This window comes from Peromyscus eremicus, chromosome 2 (assembly GCF_949786415.1).
Source record: "Peromyscus eremicus chromosome 2, PerEre_H2_v1, whole genome shotgun sequence".
NCBI classification, from domain to species: Eukaryota; Metazoa; Chordata; class Mammalia; order Rodentia; family Cricetidae; genus Peromyscus; species Peromyscus eremicus.
In genome coordinates, this window is record NC_081417.1 from 23,580,067 (window position 1) to 23,599,832 (window position 19,766).

The following is a 19,766-nucleotide window of genomic DNA, read 5'->3' on the forward strand; positions in this document are numbered from 1 at the left end:
AGTGACGCCGCCCGGCGTTGCCTAGAAACGCACTCTCCGCGGAGGGGTGTCCAGCGAGCGGTGCCCAGGACTGTGGTCCCGCCGACTCCCGCGCCCGCAGTCAGGCCTGCGGCTCTCGCGTCCCTGGTGTCTCTTTGGCACCTACATCAGGTGCAAGTGTTGTTAAGGCTCGTCTTCGCGGGAATAGGAGAACGCGGCGGGCGTCAATCCTCAGTCCTTTGCAAAGCCTGTTGAAGGCGGTAGATTCCCAACTCTTGCCTTACCTGCCTTTAATAGTGTTCTTTACCCAATTATATTGCTTTGTTTCCCAGTAATCGCATTATTTAGGCACTCGCAGCCCCATCGTGTGCTTAGTGATATCCTAAACTACGGATGGTTAGTGAAATCACACAGGTATGACAGGAGGAAATGTGTTCCCACCCTTCATTTTACTTGCAAACTTGAGAATCAGGATAAAAAAAAAACTTTGACAACTTGGGGTTAGCACACATTTGAATAGTGTTCACACTTAACAAATACTAGGTGACTAAAAACATCATTTGTCAGGAAATAATGGAGGATCCCACATGAAAGAATGTCTAATTTAACAGTAGAGAGAAAAAAAATCACCAAAATGAGAGGGAAAACTGACAGCATCAACTAGTAAATCTTGGAAACCATTTCAAACAAAAATGCTGTTTTCTCTTCACAGACATTAGTTTATTAGCCAATATTTTAGTCCGAAGAACACAACAAAATTTGGGATAAAGAATCTAAAATAAATTGAAAACAGTTAATACAACTGCTTAGGTAATTTTATATTAAGCAAATCAACAAATTTTATGAATTAATATTATAATAGAAAGTGTTTTTTGAGATTTTGATTAAGGAACTTGTGTGCTAGGTCAAATTGATGTGAAATAAAATTATTACTATTTCTAAAACAATTTATGTGTGTCTTATTTAGCTCAGGCTGCCATAATACATCAGAAACTGGTTATTTAAACTATAGAAATTTATATTCTGACAGTTTTGAAGGCTGCAAGTCTAAGAATCAAGGCATAGGAATTGCTGAGTTCTAGGCAGGAGCCTCTTCCTAGCTTGTGGATGCTGAATTTTTGCACCGCTTTTTGAGCGGCTACTGAACAGCTTTGGATTTCTCTTGCTACAAAGACACTAATGTCACCCTGAAAATCTCACCCTTAGGAAGACTTACTAGTAATGATCTCCTAGTCTCCAAAGAGCATAAGAGGGGAGGGAGTTGGAGCTTAGAGTTTCAAAAGGTTAGTTTTGGGGAAGCCAGCATACAATATTACTGTTACCACAACTATCTGGGTGATTTTGTAACACATTTTAATATATTAGTTTAGATGTTTTAAAAAGACCAATAAGACTATTGACTCTAAACTTTTGATTAATAGTTGTGTTTTTCACAGTGAGATTTTTCATTTGTTTGAATTTGCTGGGTTTCAAATACTAAAGTATTAACAAATTAGCAAACATTTCAGTTAGCCATAAAAATATTTTGGTTTTTGTTGCCTGATATTCTAAAATTAAAAAAAACAACAACAACAATTACACTACTGTTTCCCAAATTTCAGAGAGAAAACTGTTATAAATGTAGACCTTTGCCTTTATTTTTTGTTGTAAAAACATCTGATAGATGTAAAATTTATACACAATCCAGTCTCTTGATTTGTGTTGTAATATATAGAGCTGTGCAACTGTCATCACCATAATCAAACACAGAGCACTAAATGTCGGTGCTTATGTCCGAGCCCTCAGGAGCACATCCACAATTGAGGTGAGAACGTGACCTGCAGGGCGGTGCTTTTCAGTCTCAGTCCTCGCGTGCCCAGTCACCCTGCGAACAATGAACAGCACAGTGAAAAATAATGATGTTTCTTTTTCCCCAAACATTGCTGAAAAGGAGATTGATGGTGAAAAAGTCTTTTTTATTACTGCTGGATCTTTTGGAAATTTCTGCTCATTAAAAACCAGAGTACAAATAACCTTTAAGATGCTACTGGTCACTTACTGCATACTGTTCACTTAGCAGTTATTAGGTGACCAAGAACATCATGCTTCTTGTTTCAGTCTGACTTCAATTTCCATGTCTTTTGGCTATAAAAAGACAGTTCTCAAAAAAGGATCAATTACTGCATGTCTGTCTGCCATTTTGGAGAAAAGCCTCAAAGCTCTTTACCTCAAGTCAGTGTTCAAACCAGGTTGGCAAGCTCCGAGAAAGATTTTGTGTACTTGCTAGTTCAGTGGAACTAACTTGTATTTCACTGTGAAGTAATATTTCCATGCCAACAATCTTTCAACAAATTTAGGTTAGCCACATAGATTTGTAGGACAGATATTATGGTGTAATGTAATATTATTGAATAAGTTTTAATACATTTTAGAAAATTAACTATCAATTCAGGAATGGACTGAGGGATGAAGGGCAAGTATTTGATGGTGAAAAGAATAATTTATTAGGCCACAGCTTATTGGATTTAAAGTATGTGACATTTGTGGAAAACAACATATGCTATTTTTCATGTATACAGGATAAATTAAAAATATGTGCTATTTTGTCGTAATATAGTAAATATTTAAGAAAAAAAAGGTTTTTAAAATCAATGATGGCAGTAAACTGTTTTTCTTTCTTCTTTTACAGCCCCTGTGAGATAGGGCAGTGCTTTGGATTGAATCCAGGCCCTGTGAATGCTAAATAAGTGCCTCAGCACTGAGTTATGTCCTCAGATGTAACTGAATGAGTTTTAAATGAATAATCCTACTCAATGGTCATGGATAATTACAACTTTCAATTGTTAGATCTCCTTTGAGCTAACAGTCCATCAAAGCTTCTATATCAGTTGTATTACCTCTTTTTCGTAATTTTCCAAAACCAGATTTGGTTATTTTTCCTTTCAAATGCTTATAACATACAAACATCTACCTTCTGCATTTTCTACATTAAAACGTGTAGTTAAAATATGCTCCAAGGATAGCTAATCCTCTTATGATAAATGACACTGCTCATAGCATACATGGCACAGCAATATGACAGGTAAAGCAAAGGCCTTTTGAAAGTTTGTATCCTGTAACTACAAACAGCAAGTACAGATTGTATTTAAACACACACTTGGCACACAGCAGAATGATTTTCAGTCTTATACTCTTCTGTTTTGTCAAAGAGCATACATAATAATATGTAATATAAAAAATGTTGTCCTTGAAGAGTGGTACCAAGACTGTTTTCCATTTTGCCATCAATTTTAAAGGTAGCATTCCAAGCAACGGTTTTCATCAAGACATCCACATCCGTATGAGTGCCTACTCTGCTCTCACTTCACTCTCTCTCACTGCTTTTCCTTGTCCCTCCCCCTCTACAGTTCTTTCTTCCCCTTAGTCCTTCTGTTTTCCTATTACATGTATTCTATTACTTTATTTCTTGACCCCTGTAAGAGCTCTTCATTACCCTCATCTTGATACATGGCCTATAAATATACATGCACACACATAAACATATATATGTATATATAGTTTCACATTTAGGTCTTGCATATGAGAGGGAATAGGATATTTTTCTTCAAGTCTGTCCTATTTTGCTTAACAATGATTCTAATCACACCTATTTCACCACAAATGTCATTTTTTCTTTCTTTAGTTGTATAAAATTCCACTGTGTTTATGTACCACATTTTCTTCATCCTTTATCTGTTGATGGGCAATTAGACTGGTTCCATTTCCTAGTTATAGTGAGTAATGCAGCAATAATCACCTCTATGGTATGTTCATTTAGAGTCCTTTGGGTATAGATCCAGGAGTGCATAGCTGTGTTATGTGGCAAGCATCTCTATGATTGACTTCCAAAGTGCTTGCATGAGATTACATTCCCTACCATCAGTAACGTAAAGGTTCCTCTTTCCAGCATCCTTCTCTTTCCCACATCACCAGCGTTTACCTTTTATTTTCTTGAGGATCACATTCTGACTGGGGTGGTATGGACTAGCAAAGTAGTTTTAATTTGTAATTATTTGAAGGTGAAGATGTTGAACACATTTTCAGGTACGTATTGGCTGTTTAGCCCATTTATTGATTGGATGATTTGAATTTTTTGGTGCTAAACTTTTGTTCTTCATTTATCTTTCATCTTAACCTCCTGCCTAATATGTAGTTGGCAAAGCTTTTATTTTCTAGTTTATAATCTTTCACTCACTTTGATGGTTGTCTTTGGCTGCGATGAAGCTTAATTTCACATAATTCCTTTTTATTAATAAACCTTGGCATTATTTCTTGTGTTATCGGAGTCTTTCAGAAATCCTTGCCTTTATACCTTGAGATGAGTTAGCTTTGTTTTCCTTTGGAAGTTTTAGAGTTGTAGATCCTACATTAAGGTCTTGATCCATTTTTTAATTGTTTTCATGTACGGTAGTTGATGTTGACATACTTTCTTCTACATTTGTAAACCCAATTTCTACAGCATCATTTGTTAAAGGGGCTGTTTCTTCTCTAATGTTTATTCTTGAGAGCTTTCTCAATTGTTAGGTGGTTCTAGCTCTGTGGACTTACTTCTGAGTCCTCTGTCCTGTTCCTTTGGTCTCCATGTTTATTTTTATGCCAGTGCTATGCTGTTTTGTTACTAGGCTCCGTAATGTAAAGACATCAGGTATTATGCTACTTGCATTGTTCCTGCTAAGGACTGCTTTAACTATTAATAGCCTTTTGTGCTTCCATATGCATTTTAGGATTGTTTCTAGTTCTATGAGAAATGTCATTGGGATTTGATGGGGGTTGCGTTGAATCTGTAGACTGTTTTTGGTAGTATAGTCATTTTCACAGTATTAGTTCTTCCAATCCTTGAGCATGGATGGTCTTTCGATCTTCTAGTGTCTTCAACCATTTCTTTAGTATCTTAGTTTTAGTTGTATAGGTATTTATACAATTAAACCTGATTCACATTAATTTTTATTCCCTACTATATCACAGAGATTTTAAAAATTGTATTATATTTGTGTGCATGCATATATTTATGTGGAGGTCCAGGAACAACTTGTAAGTCAACTCTCTTCTTCCACTATGTGAGTCCCAGGGATCAAGCTCAGGTACTCAGGTTTAGCACCAAGTGCCTTTACTAGCTGACTCATCTCACCAGCTCAGCAAGGAGAATTTTAATTCTCACCTTCACTAGGATAGTGTTTGTGATCTGATTAAGTGAACCTGAAGTCACACATATTCATTTATAGACATCATATATATTGAAATATAAAGAAATGTTTGTTATAACAAAAAAAAATCAACAAGAATACACTGGAGGGGCTGGGGCAATGGGCTTGGCAGTTAAGAGCACTAGCTGCTCTTCCAGAGTCCCTGGGCTCAATTCCTAGCACCCACATGGCAGCTCACACACCTTCTGTAACTCTAATTCCAGGGCATGTAATACCCTTTTCTGATCTCCATTGGTACCAGGCACACACGGTGCACAGACATACATGTAGGCTAAACATTCATACACATAAAATTAAAATATAGGAAATAATATACTGGAAACATCCACTTAAGCTCCAGCAGCCCTTAAATCTATTTTTGTGGTGGATAAAATGAAAAACCAGATTGTGGTCACTTACTGAAGCTGGTGCTATTGAGACCCATCTCTTGTCCCTAACAGTATGGCTACTGGGCAGCAGAAAAAGATTTCCAGCAAAAGGAAATTCTACAGATAATTAGGACCACCTTATCATTCCCATTCATCTGTATCCTCTTCTAGCATGATATGCCCATATATGGTAACTCAGATGACTTATCCAGACTTCTTGATAAAGTCTGCCAACTGAATTACCAGTGTTGCAACTTAGCTTTTTACCACACTATATGTCCATTTCTCATTATTTGTCATAGAATTTATTTACTTGTCTTATAATAATAATATTAACCTAAAGACACTTAGCATTAGCCCCATCAATGATATGTAAATGGTACTAGAGGAGGTTGAACTGCCCTGTATTCCCAGACACCTTGACAAAATGTGAGGAGTTAAGCTGTTTTCCTTGAAAACATTCAGGACCTTGCCCCATGTACACGTGTATTGGGATTCCCAAGGATAACAATGAGTTATCTTTACTAGTTATTACCCAAATTATTCCACTAGTCCTCTGAATCTGACACTCTCAGTTTGGGAGCTCAGCAGTCTTAAAGAGTAAATCATGGCTTCAGGAATTTGGTTAGTTGTACATATAACTTGTAAGTTGGGATGTAAGTACATACTAGAACCCAAGTTCATAGCACAGCATGTAAGTTCAAAGATCACTAAGTTTAGTTGAGGTACTTTTAAGTCAAGAATTTAGATCCAAAGATAAATTGCTAGAGAATTATTGGAGAATCCCCTAGATTCAGAAAACCAAATGATTGCTAAAACTTCTGGTATTTCAGTGAATGTATGAATTATCTAACACTGCCCCCCTCCAACCAATGGGTGGTTGATACTGTCTGTTTTTAATCATACCATGATCTATATTCCTATTATGAACTTAAGCATTCCATTCTTCTTTCTCACAGATAGAGGAGCCCAGTACTCTGTCAACAAGCAGAAATGGTGTACTCAGGATTACATATGTGGTAATAACTCAGCAGGGTTCATGGGATGTTTGCCTCCATAGAGCACACCACGTGTTCCAAAGCCTCCCTGGAACATCCTCCATATTATAGCACCTGTGTTGATAAATCTAAGCCAACCCAATTCGGAGCTTACCACCAGACAGAAAACTTATGAAGGCATGAAATTGGAAGTGTCAGGCATTGGTTCAGATAAGAATTAGACTGTCAGCTACCATTTGAATTCATAGATTATATTTAATTGAATATCATAGAAAAACACAAAAATTGCATATAATACCTTCCTTCTGGCATATCCAAATTCACATGAACAGACCTTAAACCGAAGCAGAAATTATGTTTACTTGACATTGAAGAAGTAGCAAAAGTAGTCAAAAGGATGAGCTACATTATACTGCAATAACAAACTACAAGCCTTAAACATCATTTACACTAAAATCTTCCTGAACAGAACCAGATGTATAGCCTACCCAACTATAACTGAATCACAAAAATAGACCAAGACTTGATTTGACAAACAGCACTAATGACATTTGTGATCTGGGGTGGCAGAAATTGCTCTACCAAAAAAAGAAGTTATATCTGAAGAATATATCTGAGGTGAAAACAGGCAAGTTAGTAAGACACTTATATAGAAACTCCAGCAGAGATGTAAAGGCTCTACTCAGGGCAGATACTTAAAAACTTGAAGTTTCACAAAGCAGTGATAGGAACAGAGCTGAAGTAAACTGCAGAGCTCTGGGCCAGCCAATGCTTCCTAAATTATATATATAATTTAGGAATATAAATATAAACTCCTATCATCCAGTGCTCCTGTTTAAAAGGTGGGTGTAAGCAGAGGGGAGCTGGGTAGGAGAGGGTGTGCTTAGAATGTGAGGCTGACCTGGGGCCTGAAAATATGTATGGTTAAGAAGTTGCCAAGTTATAGATTCTCTTACTTTTCTGATAACATGCTGAACAGCCAAATTCTAAGCTATAATGACTCAATTATGCTATTTTCCAGAACACAATTAAAAGAGCATTTGGAGAGAAGTACAGCCAACAGAATATCAGTTTGCAATGTCTTTATACATAATACAGACACATGAAGAAAACCATAAAGATCAACACCAGAAGGTGACGTCACACACTATAAGCAGTGTATTAGTAAAGTCAAGAACACTTAACATGTTAATTCCTCTGGAGCCAACTGTAAGTGGTGTCCCTTTTCATCTCCCTAGATGCCATTCTCATTCCCGAGTGGATAAGTGAGAACCCGAGTGTTTTAAACTACCAACACACTGTAGAAAAATGACTCAATCTGGCCATACAATAAAGAACGAGAATTTTCTAATAATATAGATGATTTTAAAATAAAACAGGAAATTTCTGAGCAAGATGCCTCCCGTCTGTATAGTATCAGGAGATACAAGAACATATTTATGAAATTTTCAAGTATCTGCCTGCTGCTTTGCAGAGTCACCCACAGCAACGCATCGACTGAGAGCTACAGTCCAGCCTGATTTCCAGTCACTAACTGGTTTTCTCTGACAAACTAATAGTTTAGTTTACTGTACCTATAAGGAAGTTTTCTTAGAGAGTGGTTAGCTTGAACTTCTCCACATTGTTTCAAATAAACTCAATCCCTTTGGGGAGAGCTTTGGGCCTGGCTCCATGCAAACCCAAAAGATTTTACTTCAGGTGCTAGATGAAGACAGGAAACCTTGGTCTGGGTCTTCTAGGTCTACCTCTCCCAGGAGATAACTTCTGATTTGACCTGGTAAACGTTAGTAAGTAGACTCCTAATTAATACTTTTGATGTCATGAATGGGAACTGGATGGATGGAGTCTCCTCCCTTCTTAGCTGTGGTTACCATAATATAGCCTAGGAAGTTTCAGAAGTGATGCATAACCCTAACATCTTGTCCACTCTGGTGAGACTACATCCCTTGGTTAGATGCAAAGGGGAGAAGAAAGCTGACTTGCCCACACCCACAACCATCTAGTGGAGTTTAACTGGGCTAAAGTGATGGTGCTGGGAATGCCGTGTCTCTGTACATCACTGAGGGTTTGCTATTGTTACTGAGGTTTGTTGAATAAATACTTCAATTGCTGTATCTAATTAGGACAAGTTCTAGAAGTCTTAAAACACTTTTACCATCAGGATTCTTTTTCTGGGAAGCAGGTCAGTAAACCCCTTGTTGCCATTCAAATGTGGAGTCTCCAATGTGGCCCAGGCTGGCTTTTGGGTTGCTCCACTTGAGTCTCCTGGTGGTGACTGTATATCATCATGCTTAGCTTTGGCATTTTAATGATTTGGGGCATTATTTTCCTAGTTGATACTCTAGTGGTTATACTATGCATCTGAGCACTAATCATCTTCAGTTTGATACTAATATGATACTATAATATGAACAAAACATACACTATAGCTACCAAGCTCCTGGTGTTTTCTGCTATCTTCTATGGTATAAATTTAACATGAGTAATTTATGTCAGTTAGTCAAAATTCTAATCTTTTATATAAAAATTTACCCACATAATTACCTTTCATAGTAAATTATTTCCTTTAGTGGGTTTTTGAGTTGTCAGGTATAATTTCCTGTCCGCCTTAGTTTCTTTAGCAACTTTCTTAAAGCAGATTGACTGACAATGTAGATTAAACTTCATCAGTGTCTTTCAGTTATTTTAATAGAATTCTTTCCAATTGGTACTGTTTACGATAAGAACTTTCTTGTTCCTTCTCAAACTGATCGAAGTTTGGCTGACATTTCTAAGGGTAAAATCTTTTTATCATGATTTTTATTAAAAATTTATCTGTAGGTTAACTATTTAAAATCAAATTTAGTAGGTTTGCAGCTATTCTTTATCTTGTTTCCAAGATGCCTATTACATGTGTTGGTGGATCTGATATTGGCTCACAGACTGCAGTATGTAGCTCAGCTATAAGAATAACACAAGACCTTCCCTTTAGGAATAAAGATTATTTGGGTTCTATTTACTTTTTAAAATTTAATTTACTAATGATATGAGTTTTCAAATGTGTTGTATTTTCTTCCTCTCAGAAATGGCAGAGGGGTGGAGACATCTATTTTCTAATGTAAGAGGTGACAACAGTGAGGTAGCAGTACAAGACATGTCTGGAAGTGAAGTGAATATGTCCAGTTGCAAAGTCACTCTTCATGCAGTGACTCAAAGTGTGAATGACGGTAGGACTGCAGTGCTCTTCTAGATCAGACAATATTTATAAAACTATAAATGTCACCTTTAATGAAATAAATGCACCAGAAAGACGAAACTGTCATGTGGAGATAGCTATACCTGCTTTTTGAATGACAACACATTTTTTGGTTTTAATCATATAGACGTTAAATATTTTTGGCTACATCTTATAGATTCTTTAAAAGAACAGAGCTACATCAACTAAAAGACAACCTATAAATATAATTAGTTCTGCACTAGCACAAGATTAACAACAATGATTACTTTCTCTCATTTCTCTCCTGTAGTCAAATTCTAACCTTCCTTTACAAGTCTACAAATAAATGAATGTGTAATTACCAACAAAGTACATACAGCACAGCAACAAGAAAAAGTCCTTTAAGTCTAGTTATTATGATAGGTCCTTCTAATATATATATAGTTATCAATAGTTTATTATAAAAAATCTACACATACAATTATTTCATCAAGTCTCTTAAAATATATTCATAATGAAATGTGTAGAAAGAGACATTTCAAAGTCATAGCAGTTGCTACTGTTACAGTATTTAATCATTTTTACAATAGGTCTGTTGGTCCATTTCAATTAAATTGGTTCCTACCAACATCACATTCTTTCTGAATTTCACTTAGAGCACAAACAAGTTGCTTAATTTTTCCTTCCATTACTTTTTTGTTCTTGGATGTTTCTTCCAGAAGTCCTCGCATTTCTTCTTCAACTTGTTGAACCTAAACCAATGTATACATTTTACATTTTAATTTTCTAAAAAAAAAATATAAGTGCATTTTGAAAAGTCAATGATGTATTTTATGTACTCTATAATTTGTGATTATTTAAATGAAGTTAGTAAGATACAACTTTTTCAAACGATAAAATGGAAAACTATATAAAGTACTTTCATGTGTGTTACCTATTTAATCCTCGGAACATTCTCCTGAAAAAGATAGAGCAATGGGTTTTAACTGCATTTTGAGCTTAGAAAATGTGAAATTCCTGTTTTACAGAGAGAACAGAAACCCAGTCTTCTGACTGCCCTGAGCTGCCTATCAATGCTGAGTTCAACTTAAGACACCCACCCCTTAAGGATTTCCAACTCACACAACTTCCCACCCAAAGCAATCCTTCAATTTGGTCCCTCCAGAGTGTGTAAAAGTTCTGTCTTTCACATTTAAAATAAAATTTTATCATTCACTCTTAGCCCACATTCCCCTAGAACTCCTGCATTGCATATTACAGACTTCTGCTTGGTACTTTCTGTACTGCATATTACAGACTTCTGCTTGGTACTTCTACGTATCTCAACATGTCCAACACAGCTACTATGACCACCTTTTTCCACCACTTCATTCCTCATCCTCTTAATACAGATCTCCTAATTTCTTTCCCCTTAGAAAATGACTTTTCCTAATTTATTTTGAAGTTTTAGATTTATTTTATTATTTTATGTGTTTGAGTGTTTTGTCTGCATATATGTATATTTACCACAATCATGCCTAATACCCATGGAGGTCAGAAGAGGGCACTGATTCCCTTGGGACTAGAGTTACAGCTGGTTGTGAGGTACCATGTGGGTGCTGGGGATCAAGATTGGGTCCTCTCCAAGAGCCTAGTGCTCTCAACCTCAGAACCAACTCTTCAGCCCCAACTTTTCCTAATTTAAATTGTTACCTGTCTGTGATGCCTCAGGATCTGTACATTTCCTGTGCCTGATTATTTTAAGCTCTGGTTCTATTTTTCTAGCTTTTTTTAAATTTAATTTTGTTGCTTTAGTACACAAGACAAATTTATGCCGTTAGAGCAGAGACTGTGGATGACTTATATTTCCAGTTGGATGGAAGGACCCACTTAATTTTATAAGGAGCCAACCGGTGAATCCAGTCTATCAGAATCAGGTAGAATTTAGCATCCATGTCCTTTCTGTTCATTTCAGAGGCTTGGGAACAGCAACTGCTTTCTTAGTTAAATGGTAGAGATCTTCGGGATGATCAGGAGCAAGGCCTTTGGACTTAAGAATTCTCAAGAACTTATTACATCATGAAACAGACTTGTGCAGCACCAGGGAGTCCCTCAGGATCTTCCTGAAAAGAGAGGCTTGTAACTTCTAATACAACACAAACTTGAACATCTGATAAACCTCAGGTAGCGAGACTCTCCTGAGTTTTCCTGTCTGTCAAAAACCAACATAAGAAAGCGTTTCTTCAACTCTTTACCAAATCATGTTGGTAGCAGGTCCAACATTATACTCGGTACTTTCAGCCAAAAGCCGAGTTCATGTTTTATTTGGTATCGTCCACAGTACTTTAGTATCATGTTAAATAAAATACTGGAAATTGCCACTTACTCCAAGTAAAATAACTTGGTCATTATGTCCTTAACTATTAATTATCTAAGACCGTTCTCTCTCTTTAGAGTCCTAAGGGTAATTCTACTTTAATCACATTCTAATTGAGAATGACTTTGCCTCTGTCTCTAACTAAGACTTACTTATGTATGCATGTGTTGGTACGTGTCTGTATGAGTATGAGAATGTATGTTGAGGCCAGATTAGGGCACTGGATCCCTCAGACCTGGAGTTACTGGCATTTAGAGGCTATGGCAATCTGGCTTTTGTTGTGTGGGTGATAGTATGTGAACTCTGGGCCTCATGATTGCTCAGTGCTCTTAACAGCTGAGCCATCTTTTCAGCCCCTCTCCCTACTTTTGGAGAGATGTCTTTCTGTTTAGCCCAGTCTGGCATGAACATTTCATCTTCTTGCTTCATCCTGAGTAGAGATTATATGATAAGCATGGACCACTGTGCTTTCTGTTCCGGAATGCTTTTTGGTTACTCATTTCTGAATTTTAGATACCTTAGTTTTTGTTTGTTTTTTCATTACTACTTGAAAAATAATGAAAAGTTCCCAAGTAACTTGGAATCTCATGTATCTCAACAGAGCAGTCATATCAGAATATTTGTGTGATTGTTAAAATACCTTGGTCTGACTCTGAGGTAAAAAGTATCTGATGTCTGATTTGGCACCATCAGAAACTCATTCTTATCAAAATGACAGAGCAGACTGACGTCAGCCCCAATGAATAGGGAAGTGATCACTGAGAACTTTCTCAAGGCAGTGGTAGACTGCATTATATTATTTCCCTTGCCATGACCAAAGGGATATTCGTGGAGACTGCCAGGATTGTGGACAGATGCAAACGGAGATCTAACTACTCATTTCACTGGAGTTATTAACTATGAATGACCCAAGTGTTGCCTAGATTCATGATAGCTTTGAAAACATGTTCTTTAATAGTTATATCATTAAAATGTGCAGTCTCTTCTCTTTTAATTTCCAAAAATATAATTTGTTTAACCATAACTATTTAATATTGATTATTAAAGTAAATCTTAACTCACAGTACCTTTAAATTTGCACAATCAATGTATTTCTGCTTCTCATTTGTTAGTTGTGTTATCTCAGCTTGATGAGCTTCAACAATTGCATCAACTTGTTTTTTAAAGGCATCGTCCATGCTCTGAAGCTTTTCTACTGCATCCCTTAAAAAAAAAAAAAAGCAGAAAACACCCCTATGTATATGGGTATACGGAGAGATTAGGTGGGCTTTTTCTTGGGTGCAGTGAGAAGCTATCTGCAGACTGTTATTAATTAATAATACTCTGCATCTTGAAATCAAAACCAGCATTAAATTGTAATACCTATTTTTCATGGAGATTTCAATTTTACAAAGTATTTAAAAAATAGATTTATAAGTTACAAGGGTAAATCCTTATTTCCTACTGAGTATTTTTTACAATGAAACCAAAAATGGCAGTTAGCTACACATTCCCTTTGATCTCTTTTAAAATCATTTCTATTCCTCAGTTTGTGCAGGATAATAGCAGTTTAAATCTACATTGCTCTTGGCAGTCAAGTGACTGGTCTGAGTTTCATTTATATCAAGCAAGATTTTATTCAGATAGTGCCAGTAATGTTAGCAATAAAATGCTCATATAGAAATTACTATGTTTCAGGCACTATTCTATAAGGAGAAATATGTATATATACACACACATACACACACATATATATGTATATATATTCATTTCAAGTTACTAAGGGGAAATTAATATTACTATTTTATAAATGGTATGAAAATAACTTCTTAGCAGATTAATCAGGCCCTCTATACTTTTGGCATTTTTCTTTCTTTACATGTATTTCACTCATGCCAGCGTAGTATACATGTTTAAAGGGATCCCACACTGGGGGGTGGGGGGTGGCGCACGCCTTTAATCCCAGAACTCATGAGTCAGAGGCAGGTGGATCTCTGTGAGTTCGAGGCTAGCCTGGTCTACAGAGTGAATTCCAGGAAAGGCGCAAAGCTACACAGAGAAACCCTGTCTTGAAAAACCAAATAAATAAATAAATAAAGGGATCCCACTTCCTTCATGACTTAATGCTTACTTTTGTAGCTCAAGACTTTTGTCTCTCTCTGCTTTAAGTTTCTTTTCCTTGTTTTCAAATTTTTCTTTTACGTCTTTTACTTGTGTTTCAAGATGATAGAGTAGTTCTCCTTTATCATGCCATTTCTGATTTAGTGTGCTAAAAAGACAAGAAATAACTTTAAAAGTGAGGAACATGGAATCATTAATCTAGAACTTTCTCAGTGGCAAGTATTAATTATACAATACCTATAAGCTTTTCTGATTTCTTCCAGTTCTAGTTCCTTTGTTTTCAACTGTTGTTTTAGTTTTTCCTTTCTCTCATTGTGTCTTTCTAATTTTTCAATCACATTATCTAGTTGTGAACATTTTTCATTAAGTTGTTCTTGAGTACATTTTTCTATAAAAGCGATCTTTTCTTGTAGTAATTTGATTTGCTCATCTTTTTCTTGTAAACACTTTTAAAGAAAGCATAATTTATTTTAGATGTTGCATATGGTACAAATTAAGACCTAAAAGGATACTGAACATAAAATATTAAATTTTCTTGTGATTCCTAATCTTTTACTGATACCTCACATTTTGTTATTTCAAAGGCAATAATAAGCCAGGCATGGTGCCACAGGCCTTTAATCCCAGAACTCAAGGCAGTGGCAGGCGGATCTCTGTGAGTTTAAGGCCAGCTTGATTCCTAGCCAGCCTGTCTCAGGAAAAAAAAAAAAAGTAAAAACAACAACAAAACAACCCCAAAGATTCAAGTTAATAACTATCAGATAGTACTTTTAAGAGCAAGGGTGAGAAACTTCAAAAGGAAACATGATATTCTTTCTCCCTTTAAAATCTACAACAGTTGAGGATTACAGTTATAAATTATTATTTTTCAAATCTGCCCCCCCCCCAAAAGGTTAATCTTACATCTTTTAATTGTCTGATGGTTTCAGTTTGGTCCTCAATGATTTTGCATTTTATTCTCAATGCATCACAGTCACTTTCGTGGGCTTTTTTCAGAGATTCATTCTCTCTACATAAACTTTCAATTTGGGCTTCTAATTTCCCGCGACTCAGAGCTAGTGACGAGCCTAAGAAATAATTACCAGTTAGAAACAATACAACTTGGGGATTTTTGTACTCTATGAAAACCTAACCTAATAAGGTGAAAAACAAAAAATTTATTTATAACCCAAAGCATACAATAATGCAAATCAACAGGCGAGAGAAAGCCTTCTAAATATTTCAGCTATTGTAAACACTACATAGTTAAAAGGAAGCAAACACAATCACATTAGAAATTACCATAGAATAAATAAACAATGCTTTATTTTGACCAATAACTATTCATAATTTTTAAGCTATCTGTATATGTCAAGACAGAGTATTACTTTTCTTTTGCTATATGACAATCAAAATGGGAACAAGACTAAGGATTTACCTAAAATCTACAGTGGTTTCATTCATGCACAATTTTACTTCTATCCATGCAAAATACTGTAAATGTCACAAATATGAATACTCATTTTAGATGCTTTTACTATTAATATAAAGCAGTATCACCACAGTGTCCTGTGAAAATATCTAATTTTAATGTTTTTATATAATTTGTGAAAAACAAGCTCAAACAGAAAACTAAAAGTATCAAAGCTACCGTTCCCTCAGCTGCTCGAGTGACCCTCTTTCTCGGCCTCCAGAGAAGCAGCAGATATAGGCATGTACCTCTACGCCTGGCCACTTTAACAACTTAACTGCTGCAATGATTTCTTTCTGAGAGGGGTGTGTTCCTGTCTGGCTAGTAAATGCATATGTATTATACCAGATAAAACACTGCTTTTATCTTAGCATTGGGAGGCAGGGAAGCACCTTTTTACTCTAACATCCAGATGTACTGCTTTCTAACAATGACAATTTTCCATTTAACAACTCGAGACTTACCCTGATGTGCCAGTTCATGGCCCCATACTTTTCGTTCTGTCCTTAAACCATAAATCAGCGACTCCTTGGCTGCTAGCTCAGAAATAAGCTGGGTTTTCTCATGCTTAAGAATTTCTATTTGAATGCTCTTCTGCTTGTCATCTTCAATCAAGATTTCAAGAGTGTTGATTTGATTCTGTACACCCCGAAACACAAAACCACCAATTATTTCACTTAATTATAAACATTAAAATTATATACACTATAAATTTTTATTAAAGTACCTTCTTTACATCTTATGAAAAAGTGCTCTTTAAGCAAATAAAAAGTAAAGATTACCAAAATTTATACCAAAAGTTTTAAGATACACTCTATAAAATAAAATGCCAACATCTAAAGGGCTACTTTCTAAAGCTAAGTTTTACTTCATAACTGTTAAGAGAAAAATTGAACCTATAATTGTCAAAATTTCTCATGAAATATTTGAATTAACAGTCTATAGCTTCCTTTCCAGAAGTTGATTTCTTAGGTAAAATAGCACAAATATTAATGTAAATGAATTTAAAAGCTATTGCGGTGAAGTGTATCTGAAACTACCACTACTGTCCAATTAATAGCAGTAATACAAGTGGCATTTCTCAAACCTTAACACCTTTTGAGTATCACTTTATCAATTTGTGTTATATCACTGTACAACTGGTACACCTTTACAAAAATAATTTACTTAAGTAATTTATTTACATATTTTTATTTATTATTGAGACAGAGTCTCACTATGTTAACCTGATAGATTTAGAACTCAAATGTAGATCAGGAGGGACTCCATTCAGAGATCCCTTTGCCTGCCTCTGCCTTCCAAGAGCTGTGGCTGAAGGTGCTGGCATACTTGGATACTTTGATGAAAGCAATATCATCTCTGAACTCATTAATTTCATTAGGTATACTTTCAACATGAACCTCACAATGAATGATTAGTATAGTCTCCAAACTCCTAAAATCCACTGCTCACACTTGAGGTGATGCGAAAGCTCCAAGGAAATGACACTGCAGACTCTTGCCTGTAAATTGGCTGCTGCTTCTTGTTTCAATTTGGAGACCTCCGAGAGTTTTGTCTTTTGTTCTTTCACCATACAGGTCAGATCTTTAATTAAACAGGAGGATTCATTTTCTTTGCGTTGGGCCCAAATAAGAGCATGTTTGCTCTTGGCTAACTCAGTTGCAACATCTTCAAAACCATCTTGAACCTGTATTTCAAAATCATATAAACAGCATCTTCCCAAACAGAAAATATTGCTTCTAGAAACAGTTTACATTTTTCATTTTAAAACCTTGAGTTTTAGCAAAACAGAATTCAAAGGTAGTTTGTTTCAATCTACTAATTCCCAGAAGATAAAACACAGACCCAAGGAGTTTGCTACTCATTGGTCTAGTTACCCAGGGAGTTAACTAGACAAATTTGTACAACAGCCATTCACTGAGCAATTGCTGTATGTCAGCCACTGTTTGGCACTACAGTGTACCAATGGACAAAACAGACTAATCTGTCTTCTAGTAGTTAGGGACTAATAAGATACCAATAGGAAGAAACTATGTATAATGAAACTATATAGAAAGCATAAGCTTAGAGGGATGTACAGTATTGTAAGAGGAACATTCAATTTTAAATGACACTGCTATTGAGAGGTTAACAGGAGATAACAAAGGATGTAAGTATGTATGTAGGGAAGGTGTTCTAGGCAGGAAGGTGCTTCAAGGAATAGCCCAGGGGCTGATGATGTGAGTGGCATGGGTGAAGGGGAGGATGACAGAGTATGCAACCAGCTAGAATACAGAGAGTTCTGATTGTCATTCTGAATAAAATAGAGGGGCAAAAGAGTTGAGGAGTAGCATAACATCTAACTTACATTTTAATACAAAGGTGGAAAGAAAGACTACATTCTAAAAGTAACATTACAAAAAAGCTCTTGAGATACTACTGGTTATGGAATATCAGAGAAAGAGGAGTCAATGTTGGCATTAATTTTTGGCATAAGCATCTAGAAGGCTGGGAATAGCATTAATGGAGATGGAAAGACTGCTGAAGTAAATGCAGAGGAATTTCAGTTCAATAGAAATGCTAACTAAGCATTGGCCTAGAAGTGAGGGTATGGGGGGTGGGGGTGGGTAGGAGAACTGTCAGCTTTGCTGGCCCCTGCAGTACAAGTTCAGGTTACCCATTCATATTCTGATTCTCACTTTATTTCACCACTTACTACCATAATTATTTTTCCAACAGCAATAAAAAAGTTATTATTTACATGAGGAAATGCAAGCTCTAAAAATTCAATTTTTTAAACATTATACAGTCATCTAAATAGGGGTAGGATTCTAAAATGTGGTACTCTTATCAATGGAGCTATATTATCAAGTCTTACATCTTTAAATCTTCTGGCTTCAACAGTTAAAGCAATACGGAATTCGTTTTCTAAATCCAAATACTGCTGGTTTAATATATCAATTTTTTCTTGGTATTCTTTTACTTCTTGCTCATGCTTTCTTTCTTCTTTGGACATTTCTTTAGCCAATGCCTCCTGGAGCTCAGCATCACTGAAAAACTCCCTAGTTTCAATTTCTTTCCTGAAATGAAAACCAAAGCAATGCAGTTCATGTCCATAAAAATTCAAAGGTCTTTAAATAGTTACCTTTAACATTTTGTATCACCTAAGGTTAATGGAAGATCAGTTCTTTGCTTTAAAACAGAGAAATGTCGAGAAAGTTAATAGTGTACTGCTTTAGAGAATAAATATTGATTAATTTTACAAATAGTTATTTGGAAGTTAATTAGCATAGCTTCCTCTCTGTATGATGAGCAATTTTTGTCAAGCTTGAAGAAATATAGAAATTATTAGAAGACTTCTTTTCATGCTGACACTAAAGTCACACATTTGTTTTTTTAGCTCCTAGCTATTTCTATGGGACTGAATCTAACCAAGGCACAAACATGGTATTTTCTATGAATTAATTCTGATTTTAATATTTTTTTTCACTACATTGATTGGTTGATTACATGTAGGTGTGTCATGCATAGCAGTCAGAGGACAACCTGCAGGAGTTGGTTTTCCTTCTATCATGTAGATCCCAGGAACTACATTTGTCAGGCTTTCTAAGCCATCTTGCTGGCCCTCTATGAGTTAATTCTGTCAGACTTCACTAATGGTCAGTCGCTGGGTGAGAAGGAGCAGGGACAGAACCAGAAACTTCCTTTTATACTTTTGAATGTCAGTATTGTCTTCATACATGTTTCATTCACCTGTGTTCCTGTTCTTTCAATGCCAGAAGTTCATGAAGTTGCTGCACTTGCTCCTTTTCTTGGTGAAGAGAAGTTCTTAGTAAGTTTATTTCTCGATCAGCAGCCGAGGCTTTGAGCTCCACCTCTTGGATAAGTCTCATCTGAGTGAAGCACAGTCACACAATTATCCTCGTGCTTCTGTGTCTTAAAGTCAGTTAGCAGTCTCATTTGAGTAAGGTACGCATGGCTCCAGCACTCACACAATCATCTCCCTGCTTCCACTTTATATCTGGTCAGTTTGTTTAAAGGCCAATGGCAGCCGGGCGGTGGTGGCGCACGCCTTTAATCCCAGCACTCGGGAGGCAGAGCCAGGCGGATCTCTGTGA

At 36.1% G+C, this 19,766-nt stretch overlaps 1 protein-coding gene across 3 annotated transcripts in view; it reads right to left on the bottom strand.

Annotated features, from left to right (window-relative positions):
- Positions 1-1,591: 1,591 nt before the first annotated feature.
- Positions 1,592-19,766, bottom strand: part of Lrrcc1 (leucine rich repeat and coiled-coil centrosomal protein 1) — a 32,867-nt gene continuing 14,692 nt past the window's right edge. The window contains exons 11-19 of one of the 3 annotated variants that reach the window (XM_059253929.1): positions 19,402-19,541; positions 18,527-18,728; positions 17,171-17,356; positions 16,134-16,308; positions 15,123-15,286; positions 14,457-14,665; positions 14,230-14,367; positions 13,187-13,322; positions 1,592-1,843 (exon numbers count right to left, since the gene is read on the bottom strand). In XM_059253929.1, the coding sequence (XP_059109912.1) occupies positions 1,820-1,843; positions 13,187-13,322; positions 14,230-14,367; positions 14,457-14,665; positions 15,123-15,286; positions 16,134-16,308; positions 17,171-17,356; positions 18,527-18,728; positions 19,402-19,541 (1,374 nt within the window). In that variant the 3' untranslated portion in view covers positions 1,592-1,819. Of the gene's footprint in view, positions 1,844-10,202; positions 10,516-13,186; positions 13,323-14,229; positions 14,368-14,456; positions 14,666-15,122; positions 15,287-16,133; positions 16,309-17,170; positions 17,357-18,526; positions 18,729-19,401; positions 19,542-19,766 lie in introns of those variants that run through there. The other 2 variants (XM_059253928.1, XM_059253930.1) reach the window with 2 other exon arrangements.